At 37.9% G+C, this 19,371-nt stretch overlaps 1 protein-coding gene across 3 annotated transcripts in view; it reads right to left on the reverse strand.

Annotated features, from left to right (window-relative positions):
• Nucleotides 1–3,094: 3,094 nt before the first annotated feature.
• Nucleotides 3,095–19,371, reverse strand: part of LOC129745155 (protein naked cuticle homolog) — a 503,284-nt gene continuing 487,007 nt past the window's right edge. For 2 of the 3 annotated variants that reach the window (XM_055738070.1, XM_055738071.1), the window contains one exon: nucleotides 4,625–5,637. In XM_055738070.1, coding sequence (XP_055594045.1) covers nucleotides 5,238–5,637 — 400 coding nt within the window. In that variant the 3' untranslated portion in view covers nucleotides 4,625–5,237. Of the gene's footprint in view, nucleotides 5,638–19,371 lie in introns of all 3 variants that reach the window. The other variant, XM_055738069.1, reaches the window with a different exon arrangement.

Below are 19,371 nucleotides of genomic sequence, written 5' to 3' on the forward strand. Positions count from 1 at the left end.
TTTCTAAAAATTACGTAGAATTTTCCATGACTACTTTAGTTCGCATAGATTTTTGATAGAATTTCCATAGAATTCTCAAAGTTAAACCAAAAAGTTGTCAGGAAGTTGTTTCAGAAAGCACAATCACAGGTTTCAGATTGTAAATAGAGATTTTAGAAAATCATAGAGAATTTTCTTTGAATTCTCAAAGAGTTCCCATTTTAATCTCAAAGATTCACAATGAATTTTCAAATATTTTTTTAAACTCTAATATCTTATCAAATTCTGATAAAATTTCGACGAAGTTTTTAAAACATTCGTATAGAAAGGTTTTCCCTATAAATCTCTCAAAATTTTCATATTATTGTCATATACATTATTGCAAAGTACCCTTATAGAATTTGTATAGAATATTTAAAGAATTCGTTTGAAATTATTTTAGAGTTTTCCTGAACTGTTTAGAAATCCTCATGAATTTTTCGTATTATTCTAACAACTTTCAAAAATATGCTTTATATAAAAATTTCGTTAAATAAAAAAAGTCTTTCAATTCTCAAAAAACTCAAAGAACATTTATAGACTGAATGGAATTCTCATTGCGGGGTCATAAATCTTTATAATAGAATTCTTTTATTACACCTTAAAGGATTAACGGGATGTAATAAAGTTTAAAAATATTTCAAAGAATTCAGGAAAAAAAATTAAAAGAATGATCTTTGAATTTCAATAGAATAATACCAATAAATTTTTAAAAGCATGCTCTTAGAATACCGTTTGTATTTTCATGATTATCAAAGAATTTACACATTATACACATCAGATCTTGTTTGAAATAAATTTTCATAAAACTATTTAGGATTCGAAAGAATTTTTATGAAATTAAACTTTATAGAATTGTTTAAGAATTCACTAAAAAAATCACATTGAATAAAATTGTTCTAGATTTTCTGTAGTACTCTCATAGAATTTTCATAAATTTCTCATGTAACCTTCACAATATCTTATTTTAATATTCATAGAGATATTTAGGGATTTGTAGAAAACCTCTTTGGAAATTTAATTTCAAAGATTTATTAAGGAATTAAAAGAAAGTTTTCACCGAAATTCTCCAAAAGTTTTCGCAGAACTTTTTATAAATTTTGCATGAAAGACTCACAGAGTTCTCATGTTATTCTAGCGAAATTGCATTAACATCTCTCATAGTAGTCGAACGAAATTCTTTTGAACGGTTGTAGGATTTTCAAAGTATTTTTAAAGAATTCTCATAAAATTATTTTTCATTAACACTCATAAATTCGTTAGATTATTAGTTGAATATCCATAGGTTTCTCATTAAAACCTCATAGTATTTTCTTAGAATTGTTATAAAAATTTTATTTTTAAGAAAATCTCATGGAATTATCAGAGAATTCTCATAGAATCTTTTAAGGATTCGCATAGAATTGTCAAGAGATTCCATGGAATACTTGTAGTATTTACGCAGAACTATCGTGGAATAAAAAAAAAAAAAATTAAAACATTTAAAAACAATAATTTTTTTTTTACAGAGTTCTTCTAATTTCTTATGAATTTTCATATTATGTATGGATGCTTCTCATGAGACAAATGGTGATTGGAAAAATCTCGTGAAATTGTAAAAAAATTCTTTCTATTCTCTCAAATTGATAAAATTCAAATAACTCCCATAGACTGGATGGAATTTTCATTGCGTATCGATTAAATTTAAATCCTTATATGTTTTACGGAATAGAATTAACTTTATACATATCTTGAAGAATTCAGAATGAGAGTTGAAAGAATAATTTTTGAATTTTAGTAGTAAACCGATGACGTTCTAAAAAGAATGCTTTTAGAACACTTTTAGTATTTTCATCAAAGTATGATAAAATTGTTAAAGAATTTGAAATATATTTGAATTAACTTTTCTCGTAGAATTTTCTTATAACTCTCATAAAAAAAATTGTAAATTTTATCATGAAACTATCAAAAAACTTTTTTAAATTTTCATGATAATCTTATGAAAATATCATAAAACGTCCTGAGAATTTTATGGAATTTTCTTGAATTGTCTCGAGAAGTCCATTGAATTCTCTTCGAGTTTTTATATAAATCTTACAGAATTCTTTTAAGGGCACTTTTTCCCACATATTTTTAATAGTAGATTTACAGGTTTTTCATGAGATTCACAAAGAATTGTCAAAATATTGTAAAAATTCTTAAAGAATTGTCAAGAAAACTGGAATTAAATGGAACAGAATCTTATTAGAATTCACATTAAATTCTCAAAGAATGTTCCAAACATTCTCGAAGTACTTACACAGAATTCTAAAAACTAAAAAAGTCAATGTTCGTTCTGAGAATTTTTTTAATATTTTTATGGCATTTCATACTATGAAGACTTCTTATGAGATGAATGCTTATTAATTTTTAAATCTAGGAAAATGCTAAAACATATTATTTAAATGATCTCGTACGGTTGATTCTTATAATTTTTATAGTTTCTTCAACCTATGATTCATATATCACCAAAGAAAACAAAAGTTCCATAAAACGGGTCCTTGAAAGCTTACTCGGTCATTTCAAACATAACTATAACATACTATATTAGACTGAGTCGTTTTTGGGTCATTTTTTAATTTCTCAAACCACGGGGTCTTAAAAGAATAGTTTTGGTTCAAAACTGATCCATGATGTTTAGCAAAATTTTTAAGTATAGTTTACATGAGTAAATTTAAACTTTCAGGTTTGTATGGAAAAATTGAATATTTTGTTTTGAAAAAAAGCAACATCATTTTTATTACTTCTGTGAAATTGAGCTTGATAATTTGTGTTGGGCCAATTTACAAATTCTTTAGAGGAAATTTTTTACTGAACAACTTTGTCCAAGACCGCAACTTTGTATTTTATGAGGCAAAAAAGTTATGAACTGTTGAGTAGCAGTATGTCTTTTGGCATTGAAAAACAATCAACTCATCTGACATCACTGCTGATGTCTAGCGAGATATTGCATGTCTACTGTTCAAGCAATACTTCACTATAGGCCAGCAGTGATGTCAGATGAATTGATTGTTTTTCAATGCCAAAGGCATACTCTCATTCAACAGCTAATAACTTTTTGCCTAATAAGATACGAAGTTAGGGTCTTAGACAAAATTGTTCAGCGGAAAATTTCACTTTGAGAATTTATAAATTGGCCAAAAACCCATTATCAGGCTCGGTTCCACAGAAGAAACAAAAATGATGTTGATTTCTTAAAACAAAATATTAAATTTGTCCATACATACGTAAAAATTTAAACTTACTCACGTAAACTTTATTTAAAAATTCAGCAAAACATCATGGATCACTCATGAACCTAACCGAAGACTTCGAAGGGTTCGATAAATTTTAAAATGACTCCAAATCGATACAGTCTAATGCTATGCGCGTCACTGAAAAATGTAGTTTTTTTTCGATCCTTTGAAGTCTCGTAATCTCATGAAAAAAGCGTATCAGCTTGTAAAATTGATGTCAAACACTAATGTTATGAACTTCTCAGCACTACCCAAGCTCTAAAAAAGTTCCAAATTGAAACGTTATGGTACTTGAAAGTTGATTAACGGTGCATTTAAAAGTTCGTTCAGATTTGCATATTTTGAACTTTGAAAGTTGAAATTGAATTCGGGATACGTTCCAGATGAAAAAAATATTTCAATTTTCTCGGGTGCCCTAACAAAATGCTAATACAAATTGTCTTAGAGTTCTCGTTGGTTCTAAGAATTCTAATTGATTCTTCGAAACGACATATGATTCAAATGTTACCAAAGTAAAGAAAAGTTCCATAAAATGGGTTCTCAGCATTACACAGATAACTTGGAATGCTTCTGTTAAAGTCGTTTCGTGCCTTTAGGCTACTTGAATTTTGGGTGCATTCAATTGTTAGAAAGCATGAACATACGAACTTATGTACAACCTTGTCAATTTTTTACAATATATAGAAAAAAATAGCTTAATTTTACCTCGTTGACACTAGTTATAAAACGCCAACATGCAAGGATGTGGCAATCACAGTTTTTTTTTCAATTTATTTATGCCCACGAGTTTTCTTCCTTCTGCCATTTGACGAAGGTTGTAGGTACCGCAAGTTTCTAGAATGAAGGTACCGCAGCAATGGAAGGAAAATTGCAGCCGGATGCCCTAAGGATGGCATTTTATTTATATGAACGTCGTCGGTCGGTTGCCTGGCAGGCTGGCAAGTTTATGGTACAACCTTTTTCCTGCTGCAAGGCAGCAAAAAAAAAAGTGCGCCTAAAGCTATGCCACAAGATTATAAAAGCCACCACAAAGGCCTGAATTTATCGCTGCTAAATGAATTTTCTAAGCCGGTCGAATTGTTTTCCTTTTGTCATAACGCGGCTTTGATTTTTTTAAAAAGAAATTTGAAAGTTTTTTTTAAACATTTTTGCTTAGAACGTAAAATAATAAAGGACAAGGATATTTAGATGATTTTTCCTTCCAGCGTTCTCTATGATAAAATAAAACATATTCTTCACAGCTTCGAATGACTAGTAGAATTCGACAGCATTTTAGCAATCTTTTCCGTGGAACCATATGCCGGCCTCTTTGTGGTCTGGATTGGAATTCGATTATTTTTCTTAGGTCAAACGCAGCTCAAATTGTAAGCTAGGGATTCGAAATTTTCAAAACTTTCATCAATCATCTTCGTTGTGCCATTCAGCATTGAATTGCTTGCACAGAAAAATGGACTAACTAAAACGTCCTGTCATTGTGCAAAGGATTGAGGTTGGTTTCGAAAAGTAGAAAGCGGACCGCAGCAATTCCACAGCATCAGGATTATTGTTAGTTGATTGAATCGAGCAGAAATAAATCATTGATGTCCGAAATGGATTATCATTAGTGGTAGCACACAAACTCAAATAGTTATACCACGTAGTACAGAGTGTATACAAAGCTTGGACAGAATAAAAACGGTGCCGTTCTCTAGTGATTGCGCAGCAAATTCGATGCAGGATAAAAACGTGGATAGATTGTTTAGGTTTCGGTGAAAAACTGGTAACGGGGAGAAAATTGTATAAGGTGGAAAAAAATCTTGTTTATCGTTATATCGTTTTCTCGCCTTGCAAAAGTAGCAGATATAGTATAAGTGAAAACTAGTTTGGGCAAATCTAAGGGAAAAAAGAGTCAATCTGCTATTTGATTGTGCATTCGTGAGCAGATTTTGGTTTCGTTTCTTTTCGGAAAAGTGGGTTAAGATCTAGTTAAGGAAAAACGGTGTTCTGTGTAGTTGTTATATCGGAAGAGAGAGACAGACAAAAAACGAGGCAAAAAGGAGCGGGAATTGGAAAGTTAGTTTGAAATAAGAAAAAAGAGAGAAAGAGGAAAAAAATCGAGAAACAGTAGTTCAAGTTTTCAAGAGACCTGGCCCAGACCGGTGCTCGCAGTTTTCGCCTCTGAATGACGGTTTTGCCGATCGGTGGTCCCGTGGGGCCACCGTGGGTGGGCGGGGCCGATGTCGTGGTGCCCCTCCGCGCCTCCTTACTGGCCGTATTGCTGACTGCGTTGTCACCCTTTTCGCCACCGACGCTGTTACTACTACTATCACCACTGTTATTGACCTTACACCCGCCACCGGAATTGCCACCACCAACATCCTCTTGACTGTTGTTGCGAATTTCCGATTCATTTTCGATTTTTTCCAAATTGGCACGACCACGACCAATCAACACATTTCGAGATTCGATTTGATTCGATTCGATTCGATTGTATGATGTGTGAAGTTTTTAAACACGACGACCGATGCCGAGATTTTTTGTTTCGTGTTGGATGATTCCCGGAAAAAGCGCAATTTGGCAAAATTGACGCGTTTCAATATGATTGAGATTGTTCATTTCAGGAATTGATTATTTATTTTCGTTAAAGGTTTGGTGGTGGTGGCGTTGGTTTATTTCATTTTTTTTTTCAATTTCGTGTGTGATTTCGGGTATTGTGTATTAGGCAACATCAAAACGGTTGATTTTCGATTTGGTTTCGAACGAAAAGAAAAGAAGAAACAGTTCTCTTAAAGCTATTGATATCTAGCATTCTTACTTTCTAGTGGATTTTTATTTGGATGAATAATTAATGAGCTGTGAGATGAAATGGGGTTGGAAATCGTTTCTGGATCCGATTGAATTCATCTGTCCGGGACTACGGAATAAACGAAATATTTTGCTACAACACTTTCTTTTCTGTTTGAAATTGAACGGGAAACGAAATCTCACTTTTTCTAGCTTTACTAAATGGTTCTTCAGTGGTTCTTAGTCATCTGTTTAAATCGCTCATCTCCTTATTTTACATTAAGTGCTCGGAATTTACTCAAGATTGATGTTGCGAGAGGCGACTTAACCCAGCAACCCTAATCCGTAATGTATGATAACAGGGCTAGCGGCTACTCCTCTTTTACTTTAGTAAGTGGAGTAGAATCTTGGAAATAGAACCTTGGAAGTCTCCTGGGGTAACGTCGCTAACCATCGCTGGACTAGTCAGATGGAAGTAGTCAGATGCGGGCGTTTGATACCTCTTCCGACTAGCCCCGGTCTGGCTCTACCTTGTAAGAACCAAGGCCAAAACTGTGCCAGGTCATCGGAAAGGATAGCCAGAGGGCGATTGAAGTCGATCACATATGCCTAAGACCTAAGCTGGTCCAACTCAACCTCAACCACCAGCTGTTGCGGCAGATGACAGTTGAGAAAAAGTTGGACATCGAGCTAGTGGCATCGTAGAGCTTCTGATGGTATTAATTAGGTGACCGATAACGCCAAACTGTCCGCGATATGGGTAACAGGTAGTTTCCCCATACAAGAAGTGGTGGCGACTTAAAACGAAGGCATGGTGATAGCAAATATTAACAGGATCTACATCTGTAGCTGCTATGCTCCCCCAACATGGTCCTTGGAGAGGTTCGGAACTGGTAGATGGTAGATGGATAGTAGACAAGATTGTTGAGGTGCTTACGGGGAGAATCTCCATTGTTATAGCTGATAAGTTTAACGCGTGGGCCTGGGAATGGGGTAGCCGTTTTACGAACCCCAGAGGTAAAATCCTTCTAGAAGCACCTGGCAAGGCTGAATGTAGACCTGGCGAACGTAGGTAACACCAGGACCTATCACAGGAACGGAAGCGATTCAACCATAGATGTTACCTTCGGTAGCCCGGGGTTGGTGTGCGATTGGATGGTTAGCGAGGCCTACACGCATAGCGATCACTTCGCGATCCTCTATCGAGGGGGTAAGCGGACAGGTATACGAGAGTCTAGGACAGGGGACACGCTTCTGGAAGACAGCACAATTCGACCAGAACGTCCTCGTCGACGAGTCGCATTAGGAGAGGAATATGTCCATTGAAGATTTGACGAAGGTACCAGCTTGCGCCTGCGATGCTGCGATGATGAGATGGGCCAAGCGTAAAGCTACTAACTAGGTCACCCGTCTATTGGTGGAAAGAGGAAATCGCGAAACTGCGCGCTGAATGCCATAGGGCAACGTGCAAGATGCAGGACGCAAAACACAAAAAGGGAGAGCTTAGGCCACTCTTCACAAGCGCGAGATCGGCCCTCCTCAGGGCCATCAATACAAGCAAGAAGCGACGTTTCAAACAACTTTACCGTTACGCCAACGACTGTCCATGGGGCGATGAATATCGGATAATCATGGCCAAAACGAAAAGTGGGGATGCGCCACCTGAAACGTGCCCAGACATATTGAGAGCGATCATCAACGAGCTATATCCACAGCACGATGTTACCCACTGGCCAACCGTCCCGTTGGGCGACTGGGACTGGGACGAGTGGGACACCAGTATAGGGGAGACGATTATGGTGGATGGACTTCGCGGAGTCACCAAGTCTCTCCAACCAAGGAAGGCCCTCGAATCGGAAGGCATTACAAACGTCGCAGTGAAGGCCGCGATCAGGGAGTTCCTTGAAATGTTCCGGCCATCATTGCAACGATATGTGATGGAATGGGTGTTCCCTGACACGTGGAAGCGGCAGAAATCGGCGTACCTACCGATCTATTTACGGGACACAGCGGGTAAGATCTTGGAGAAGGTGATTCAGAATCGACTCCAAAGGTACACTGAGACAGCAAAAGCGTCGTCGTTCATCCTGTCGTTCATCCGTCGTTCATGAGGGTCTCAACATATATGTATAGGTTTGTGGAAAGTTATTTTCACAATCGCCAACTAAAGTTTTTGACCGGTGAAGGCATACGGACACAAGTGACAAGAGGTTTCGGCGGGTGTACCAAAGGGTTAATACTTGGGCTGGTTCTGTGGAATATCACATACGACGAGCTCCTACTAATGAGCCTCCCATCGCTAAGTTTGTAGGATTTGTGGATGATGTAGTCCTCTTGGCTAGAGGCTCCTCGACAGCGGAGTTACGGCTACTTGCCACAGTAGCTATCCAGGCAATGGAAAGCTGGATGCACACCAAGTGCCTGTGACTAACCCACCACAAAATCGAGATGGTGCTGATCACCAACCTGATGTCACCCCAAAGAGATACAATTGTAGTTGGACTGTGTGATATCGTGTTCAAACGCGCAGTTTAGTAGCTAGGAGTGATGATCGACGACAGACTCAGCTTCACGAGTCATGTTGGCTATGTGTGTAAGAGAGCGGCAATGGCCACGCCCGTACTAACTCGAATGATGTCGTATTCCTCGGCAATCCAAAGTAGCAAGAGGAGGATACTGTCGAGCGAATCCACGTCAATTTTGCGGTACGGAGCGGCGGCCTGGAGGCAGGCCCTGGGAAGACAGTGTAACCTGCAGATGATACCAGTAGATACCGGGCCATCTTATCCAAAGTCGCTTGCGTAGTGGTGGGCGTCATGCCTATCTCGGTTTTGCTAGAGGATGATGTCCTTTGTTACGGTTACGGCAATAAAGACACGCCCAACGTACGAGATCTCGCCAATGAGGACTTGATGTCCAACTGGCAGCAGCAGGAAACGGTGAAGTGTACTTCCACATGACGCAATTTTTGACTGATCATGAATGCTTCATGAAGAACCGGGCTTCGAGTCACGAAGAGGAGAGGTTTATGTGGGAATCTCGAGTCACTGCGAGGAGATGTCGGTTCTCAAATCGTTAGAGGAGAGTGTTATTTCGAACTCCGTGGCAATCCTTCGCAGCAAGATGAGGATACTGTTGAGTGTGACCAAGTAAATCTTGCGGTACGGTGCGGAGAAGACATTGTGATCAGCAGAGAGAGACTTAGCGGCGCACAGCGGCTGATGAACTTGCGGATTACCAGTTGATACCGAATCGTCTCATCAAAAGTGGTCTTTTTTTAATTAGTTGAGGGTTATCCCGGGTTACAGATTGTATCCCAAGGCACGGTGAGCCACCGCGTCCCCCCAGTTTGCTACGCTGGGTCCATGGATACAATGAGAAGACTCATATAAACTCCACCTCCAAGGCAATACTCATAGACGAGACCACTTTCAGCAATACCTCTCATCATTAGGACTCGAAGCCTGAACACTTCTCTAACGATTTGAGAGCTGACAACTTCTCGCATCGACTTAATGCACACTTACCCCTCCTCTGCACGACTTAAGGCTCGATCTCTCCTCTAACAACTCGAGATCTGATCCCTCCTTGTAATTACTCGAGGTAAACACTTATATTTCTCCTCTGGTTGATTGAAGGCCTCGGGTTTGACCACTGAAACCTCTTCTCCTGAAGACTGAAGGCCTGCCTGACCATTCTTCAAACGACTCGAAGCCCGACCTTATATCCACAGGTTTCGAGGTTCGCCGAAGTGGTCTGCTTAGTGTCGGGCGTAACGCACATCTCGATTTCGTTAGAGGGGGATGACTATAGCTATGACAAAAGAGGACACACCTAATGTACGACAACTCGCCGAGGAGAACTTGATATTCAACTGGAAGCAGCTGAGAGCCAGCTCAGCGAGAGGAAGGTGGACTCATCGTCATATCCCGTGCATTGGGAGCTCGATTGGAAGGAAAAAGATAAGTTGGAACCCGGGTTTTTATTGTAGAGGTCAAATTTCCAGTAGTAAGAGTAGAAATCAGGCCTCGAGTCAAAAAGAGAAAAGGTATATCTACGTGTTTACCTCAAGTCGTTACGAGGAAAGATCTGATTTGGAGTCGTGTAGAACAGAGTTATGAGTACGTTAACCTCCAGTTATTGCGAGGAGCGCTTGGAACCAAGAGTGATTACGAAGAGATTTCGGTTCTCAAGTCATTAGAGGAGAGTTCAGACTTCGAGCACGTAGTCAATACTTGGCGCTTGGTCAGCGATTGGTTCACTCGGATCATGACTGCCCTACAGAGAAGTTGGAATCATCACCAGTCGCACCGGTGTTCTGGCAGGTGACTCCTTCCCCGTTGAGTATCTGAGTAGAGTGCGTCCGAATCTAGCAGTAAAGCATACAAACATAAGACTGTACCTTCTGCGTATGCCGAGCTTCAAGGGTACGTCGCGTGAGTGTGTAGCATACCTCCACCGTCGCGAAGTATCCGAGTAGAACGCGCCCTCTGCGATGGAGGCTGCGGGGATAAGACAAGACCTTCTCCGCAGTCGAACTCGTAGGGAGAAGAGTATCCACGCCGCGGCCGAGCCAGGTAGGATGACCTCACCGTTGGGATTCATCTGAGTCGTAAGCGTAAAGGTTCGTATGTGTGCTGTGACAGGTGCGAGTCTAGGATAAGCTCGATCTGGCACACGGCGGCAAAACACCTAGGGTTGCCAGCCCTAAAGTTGCCAGCCAAAGGGAAGAAGGAAGACCGGACCACAGTCGGAGTAGCATGCCCTTTCGGAGGGGGGCCTCCATGTAGATTAAGCATACAGTAAGCATACAAAGATAATACTTTACCTTATGCATATGCCAAGCTGCTAGGTACAGCGCGAACGCTGTGTAGGATACCTCCACCGACGCGGAGTATCCGAGTGTTCTACTCGGATACTCAGCCCTCGCCCTCTGCGAAAGGGCTGCGGGGATAAGACAAGACCTTCTTCGCAGTCGAACTCGAGAGGGCCTCGAGCCAAACCAAGAGTAGCCAAGACCTCAAGTCGTTTGAGCAGAGGTCATTTGTCTCTACCAGTGGTCTCGAACAGAGGCGGAGCGTACGATAGTTGTGGTAACCAAGCAAATCTCTAGTTACGAGTACTCAAGTCGTCAGAGGAGAGGTCTTTAGTCTTGAATCGTAACAAGAAACAGGGTATTTGTGCAGGATTCTTAGTGGACTACATAGATACGCATACTCAAAAGCTTTTAAGGTAGCAGGAGTCGAGGAAATGTTAGAGGCGTCATATCCTCTACTTCTATTCATTTTGGTAATGAGCCGTTTTTCCGGCTTCAGCAGGGATCAACAGTAATGTTTACCAGAGACATTGGAAGGGTAGCCAGCGTTCTAGACACCACGCTGGATTCTGGATCAAACTTCAGAGATCACGTCTCTACTTTGTAACTGGTGGAATAGCACTTTTTGGAGTATTGCGGTGCTTTGTCGGGGAGTTTGAATATTTACACTCCAGGAACAGCCTGGATGTAAGTTCGATGAGATCAAGTTTTCTTTTTTCAAGTAGAGTACTATGTGTATATGAGTCTACTGAAAGTAGCTCACAATTAGTTTATGCTTGTGCTAAACGGCAATCGGAAAAATGTTATTTTGCGCTCTAGTCTCGGAACATTAATAAGACTCTTCAGGAAGTGAAGTTTAGATACCGGATAGGTCGGGCTACGTTTTTATCTATGTCTCAAGGCGTTTTCCATCGAGAAGATAGTGGAAGATTCTCGAGACGGAATCCTAATAGCAAAGAGTCAACGGCATGTTCTTCTTGCGCTGTGACGCTTAACGACGTCTGACGATAGAGGAGTTCAACATCCTGCCGGTTGAGTTTACCTACAAGCTGAAAAAAACGAGGCCTGTATGTAGTGTTATTTGCAGACTTGCAGACAACGCATCGGCTTTTGATTAGGGTAGTAAGTGTCACAAATCTAAAAGTAAGAGTACATTGGAGGTTTTCGCAAAACTTGAGGTGAATCTGGATAACATTGAAGCAAGCAGCATTTATCGTGAGCATGGAATACCGATCAGAACTTCAGTTATTGATGGCACTTTCTCGAGCCCAGCATCGAGAACGGATAACGAACTGAATAGTGCGTGACCCTTAACGATCCACGTTTTCGACAAAAAAGTGTGTATAAAAGCTTTAATCACCTTTAATCATGCGGAAAACTTTTTAAGTTCAGAGCTCTGAACAGTTTAAAGTCTGCTTCATTTAATATTGGAACACAAACAATTGCGTGTAGTTCAGTCATTTATAAACGAATTCATAATTTGTTTTTCATACAAATGTAGCATTTTCTTTACTCTTTCATAAAAAAAAATTAAAAAAATTATTCATTGCTGTTTCGAAGAAATTCTCGTACTTTTCCCGTAATACGGCTCATTAGGCGGCGCACACCCTTTTCGTCCACCGTTTTGGCGAATTGATTCCACCAGTTCTTCATTTGAGTCATGTTCCTAACAAGTTTTCCCTTTGCCTTAAGCCTCCGCTTCGTGATTGCCCAGTATTTCTCTATCGGCCGGAACTGGGGGCAGTTTGGGTGGTTGAGGTCCTTCGGTATTACGCTGACCCCGTTCGTTGCGTACCATTCCATAACCGTTTTGCTGTAATGGCAGCTTGCGAGGTCCGGCCAAAACATTACTGGACGGTCGTGGGCACGAATAAACGGCAGAATCCGTTTCTGTAGGCACTCTTTTTTGTAGACTTATGATGTCATTGTCTTGTCAGTGAGAAAGACTTTGGTTTTCTGTCCACAACTGCATATCCCCTGCCAAATCATGTACTTGCGGGCGAATTTATCCGCAAACACGAACTTAAATTTTGCAGGTACATCCCCCCGAGCCGTCGCCAAATAAAATTTTTGACCTGGGATTTGCCCAAAGTCCGCCTTCACGTAGGTCTCATCGTCCATCAGAATACATCCGTCGAACTTGGTCAGCACTTGGTCGTACAGCTTTCGAGCACGGATTCTGGCCACATTGTTCTGCTTCAGCGTCCGATTTGGCTGTTTGCTGGCTCGGAATGACCTTATTCCTTCCCGGAGACGAATTCGTCGCACCGTACTGTGAGCGGCCTGGAACTTATTGGCCAAATCGCGGTCTGAAAGATTGGGATTCCTCTTGACGGCCTTGATGACTTTCCCACGCAGTTTCCGGTCGACAGTTCCACTCCGACGCTTCGAATGCGGCTTCCGAGCCGTCGTCAATGTTTCCTTGTACTGCTTGATAACACGCCATACGGTATTTCTGGGCATTTTAAGCTGTTTAGCTAGCTTCGATGCCGATAACAATGGATTTTCAAGAAAACTGTGCACAATTTGATCTCTCCGTTCGGCTTCCATGGCGGTTGTTTACAAAATGCTATCGTTTGGTGTTATGACATAAATACATGGTGAAAAGTAATGAGTTTCCCGACACGTGGGTGAAAAAAGTTTCCAAATCCGTCCACTAGGAGCGCCACAATGAGCAAAAGAATTTGTTCCAATATTAAATGAAGCAGACTTTACGAAGGTTATGGATATTGAATCAGGTATCTACTGGGTGACCCAGAATTGACTCTTCATAGCACTTGGAGGGTCACAACATCAGGGTTTGTTTGTAGATCGTTTAAATGGCTCATTAAACCGTTGATATTTCACAAGCCAAACGTCTGGAAGTGTTACTGTTGTTCTGTTGAAGTCAGAATTCACAGAAGTCATTCAGAGTTCATCGTATCAGCTTATTCGTTGGAATGTGTTGTGAAATAGAGATCGATTTATGTGGTTGAGGACACACTCTTTGTTGCGATGCGACTACTAGTCTGGATCTCAGTTTTTTTTTAAATCTGAAAATGATGCGATGGAGTAATACTTTAGTATTACTCTTTATCAAATGGTGAACTTTAACTTCCTTCAACAATCAATGCGAATGGTAGTTCTATTTTAGTTAAGTAATAGAAGTAGAATAGCAGTTGGAAGCTGTAAAAGATATCTTTTTGGCTTTCAATACGACCGTCAAAAAAGTTTGAACGAAGTGTCTAGAGTATATTGATAAAAAATGATCAAAAGTACAAACCTAATCAAAAGATTCTTAATTTATGATGCTCTCGAAGTTAACTGCCCTCGTTTACCAAAGGCCTCTCATTTTTTTGTTAACAGCCGCCGTTGTTTGGGAGACTTCAAATCCGGAAAAGTTCTAAAACATTCATTCTGCATGAACATTTTCACAAACATAAAACAGCTGCAGCATCGCTCGAACCTAGCCTAGTAGGTGCTTCGAGCAATGGTTTTTTTTTGCCTTGTTCCTGTTCGTTGGAACGTAGCCAATTACATTCTTCGTGTTGGCAGTGCAAAGTTCCTTGAAAATCATCATAAAATAAAACCAAACAAACCGCCCGTGTTCTTTGCTGGTCGGGTCGGATGGTATTTCATATTTTTTTTCTGCCATACCTGCTCTCGGTACCTACTGAATATGAAAAATGAACTTCCCTCTTCATTTCCACAGCATCTTTGACTAAGACTATGAAGTTACGGGGGCGGTGACGTGGGAGGAAAAGCTAAAGAAGCTGTGAAGGTGGTTGAGCTCCTTCCTGGGTACTGGAGGCGTCCGGAGTGAAGTAGCAATTTATTTCCATTGTTGTTTCCATAGCCCGGCAGATTTTCACCATCAGATTTAAGGAGTGTTAAAAATAAGGCAAATCATAAACAATAACGAACCAGAAACGATTTCCATATTGGTTGGTCTGCATGGATGGGATGATATCATCACCATAATCTTGACTCCGTGCTGCTGCTTGATGACAGAAATGAACAACTAGTCCGAGCTGTGAATGTCGCAACATTGTCAGGAGCATGTTGATGATGATGAAATGCTTGAGGTGATTAATGGGAGTCTGTTCTATTGGCACTTGAAGCTTGACTTCAAACGAAATATGTTAATGATAATGGAGTGTTTCATTTTTTTTGTCGTCGTTCGTTTTAGGAAACAATTTGATTTCCCAGGACACTAAATGGATGACAGCAGTTTTATTCTGTTTTCAGCTTTGATGTTCCACTTTCGATGCCGACGTTTTGATGTCAATTGATTAAGAGGATAATAGTTTAGAAACTGTCAATTTTAAGTTTTTTTTCTGATTCTAAAACTTAACGTTTTTAAAAGCGTAATTCATTGAAAAATGTGATTTCTTGGACAATAGTTCCTTAAGTTGTGCGGTATAAATAAGCTTTACAAATACAGCCTCAAGCTATCACTTCTCTGAGTATGCTCAGATAAAAAAATAAGCACACGTTTTCAATAGAATGAAATATAAGTTGTAAAATATTAAAAATTGAATTCAATTAATTTTTTTGAGACGAAGCTTTTTTAATGAAAATGAACCATGGAGTACTTTATCCTCAGATAACTTTAAAGCCGTTTGATTTTCATAAACCTATCATTTTATCTAGTTTTTGTTAAAATTTACAAATTGTATGTTCAGATATAAGAAAAATAATTTTTGAGCAAAAGTTAACTGAACGTTAAAAAAAAACTGTCAATACTGTGAATCATTTCTATGTGCCTTATGTTAATAAAATTAATTGCGTTAAAAATTAATTGGGGTGTTTTATCATCTTTGTTTTCGAAATATGCTTACATTTTGCATACTTGTTTTTTAACTTCATATTCAAAACAAAAAAGAAGAATATGAAAAAAAATATAAAATTTCATCAAACCGAACTTTTAATTTGATTATTGCAGATAATAGATTTTTATAGTCTTTTTTTTTGCCTTAAATGTATGTAGTGCTTTTTTTTTTGTTATAACAGCTTTATTGACGAAAATAAAAGAATAAAGTTCGAACTAAACCAAAAATTACTGAATTGTTGAATTTTTGCATTATTGCTTTTATGGCATCAACAATTTTTCAAAAACAATTAATTTAAATTTGTTTTCACTAGATTTTTCACTAAAATCATAGTCAGCTGTTAGTTACTCCTTTTTCTAAGTAGAGTTTTTAGAAAATAAGAAATAACTTCAGAAACAAATAGTATTTCTGACTACAAAAGACATACCACTATTCAACGGCTAAAATTTGATTTGTCTAATAAGATAAGAAGCTACGTTCTTGAACAAAGTTGTTCAGCGGAAAATTTCCATTTAAGAAATTATAAATTTGCACTAAAACCATTAGCAGAAATAATAATATTGTCTATTTTTTCAGAACAAAATATTTAATTTTTCCATACAAACATGAAAGTTAAAATTATACATGTAACCGTTACTTAAAAATTCTGCAAAAAGTCATGGATGAGCTTTGAATCATAACGAAGCATTTAAGACCCAAGGGTTTGAGAAATTCAAAAATGACCCAAAATCAACTACATCTAATGTGCAGTAAATCTTTATACCCTTGCGTTTTTTGTTAAAATTTGTTTGTGTTCTTTGTCAACAATATTTCCGGATCACGAATACGCAGTTTACAATTAAAGCTTAGTTCTTTTAGAAATGGGACAGTTACGAGTGCGTGTATCTCAAAAACCTTTCGTTTGATCTAAATACTTTCTATGAAGGAAATGAAGGTAATTTTATGATAATTCATGTAAAATTTAAAAAATATTATTTATCGTTGTTTTGTAAGAATAAATTTTACTTTATTCTTGGTACCTCCCTTCGGCCAGCGCACACTTTTATCAGTCATGATAATGATCAGTTTTTCAAACTAATACTTCGACTAATCTGTATTTTAGGTGGCTGCACCCCCCTCCTTCAATTTCTGATACTTTTCGGACCAATACTTCTCTTTTAAAAGAAATTGAGGCCACTTTAGTGGATACAGCTGTTTCGAAATTAAAAAATTTGATCATTTTTGAGCCACTTTTTGAGCGTTTTCAATGGAATTGTAAGTTAAGATAACTTACAGTTTGGTTTAAGTTTTCACACTTCTTGAACAGTAATTTATGGTAGAAAATGCATCACCTATGTCCAGTCAAATACAAGAACATTCTTGACGATCAGTCTCACCCAGCAGTACTGATTCTAGACATCTCAAAACGGGTTACTTTCACATATCACTTTAGAATCCAGATGTTTTTAACTTTGTGTTTCAAACAAATTTGAAGGAAAAAGATAATAACTTTAATGTTTATTTTTTTCATGCAACATGATGAACGTATTACGAAACTTCAACAGCGATTTTCTTGAAGCATGCTAAGCAGCTCATACGACCTATAGAAAACTGACTGAAACTTAGTCAGCTTTTTTGACAGTTCTCTTTGATGTGTTTGGAGACATCTGGTGGCCCAGCCAAAAAACAAAAAATGGTTCAAAAAGGGTGTTGGGATTTTTACACAAGTTTTGTGTGCTAGCATGTACGTCTGTTCTCTGTGCTTATACTAGGCCTAGGATCAATTTTAGCCTGCAGCGCATAACTTTTTCAAAATATCGGAACATTTCGGGCACTAGGAAAATATTTTTAATGAAATTTGTTAAGATCATGACCACAAAAATGTAACAAAATGGTGTTAAAACCGTACTTTTCAATCAATGAAGCATCAAAATCGATTAAGTCACACTAGATGAATTTAGAAAAAAGGATTGAAAAGTTTTCTTAATTTGACACATTTTTGAATTTTTAGATTCTCAATATACGAAACAAGGAATTTTGACGAATTTTCAAAGGTAGCTGGTTTTCGACCTTTTTATCAATTTGCTATTTCTCAGATTTTCTAGCACTAAAATTCAACTTGGCATTGGCAATCCAATTCGGAAGTAGAATTACTTGTATTATTGAAAACATATGTTATAGCATATGAATTAATTAGAACCCTTCCCTCTTTGTGCTAAGCCGTAATCATCATTAAAGCAAAAATAATCCATTATAAGATTCGGAACACTACCGAAAATCGACGGACAAAATTAAAAACCGCCACCATCAAATGTTGCGGCAGAAGTGCAACTACTCAGTATAAACACGCTAAGGAGAAAAACCTAATTTCTTTTACAGGTTTTGAAAAAACTAGCAGTTTGAGGGTTAATTTGCACAACAATTACACTGAGGTCTTTTTCGACGTGGTTTTTGTTGCAATATTATTCACGCGGTCTTGGTTCTTCAGAATATTTTTTTCAGTATCAGAGTATCCAATATTCAAAGTCTTTTTCTTTGAGAAATTTCTTAAATTGGCAATAAATTACCGATGGCATAAAAATCCTTACAAGTAAAAGTTGAAATTCGATGTTCGCTTAACTTTTAAATGCTGTAAATGACTAAAAAATCGCGTGGGTAAAAGGATTCACAGGAAAAAATTTAATTTCTTTGTCGACAAAATAATTCAAGATATAGAAAGGTAAAGTAAGGTGAAATAATACTAAACTAGGTATGATTAAAACATGATAAATCGTAATCAATCAAGGTTAAAAAAGATCAAATATAATATACAATACAAAACCAGATAAATTTTATGTGCATCTCAATGAATTAAACTAGTTTGAATTGAGGCCATGCAAAAAAAATCTGTATTGTAACATCAATGATGATACCAATCAAAATAAAAACCTAACCATATCGCCAAAAACACTTGATCGCAAGATCCTCAGCAATGTTTCTTGGAACTTTGATCCATGATCCAGCTCTAGTGAACGCTTATTTCCAAAACATCCTATAAACATACAATGACACTTTCAGTGTGCTGTTGTAGTTTCCATAGTTTTAACATATTCTTTTCTTTTTATGGAAGAAGATTTGAGAGAAGGAGTGTTCATGTCGTTAGATAGGAAACATTTTCCAGAATCTATTGACATATTAAAATTTGCAATTAACACAAACTAGTTAGAGTTATTGTGTAAACTCCAATAAATGCGATGAGTTAGCGTGACTTTAATACTTTTGTCCATCAGTGTAAGTATATAAAACAAATTTCGTAACAATCAAGTAAAAACTGCAACCAAAACCACCACTGCGGTGAAAAAATAATGTTCATTTGAAAAACTGAGCTTTGATAAACAGTCGCAAAACTGAAAATATTCACAATACTTTCCTTGATTGTCTTCTGAGCTGTAAAAATCTTAATGGCTTTGCTCCGATTGAAATCAATTTTTATATTTCTCAAGATTGTTATTATTGTCACATATTTTTTTGTGAATCAATGTCTTCAAATTTTTATTTAAAATGTCATTACTTTTCAAAATAATATTGGATTTTAATTTATCTGAGGAAAGAGAGGAAACGTAAGGAAACGACGTCAGTTCTCGTCGGTTATAATATTTACTGTTTTAATCGATTGCGCATAAAGCAAGTTACCTTTTAATTTGTCAGTGGCATAGAATTCCTTCAAAAATTGGTAAAACTATGTCAGAGT

The sequence above is a fragment of the Uranotaenia lowii genome, chromosome 2 (assembly GCF_029784155.1).
Source record: "Uranotaenia lowii strain MFRU-FL chromosome 2, ASM2978415v1, whole genome shotgun sequence".
Classification (NCBI taxonomy): Eukaryota; Metazoa; Arthropoda; class Insecta; order Diptera; family Culicidae; genus Uranotaenia; species Uranotaenia lowii.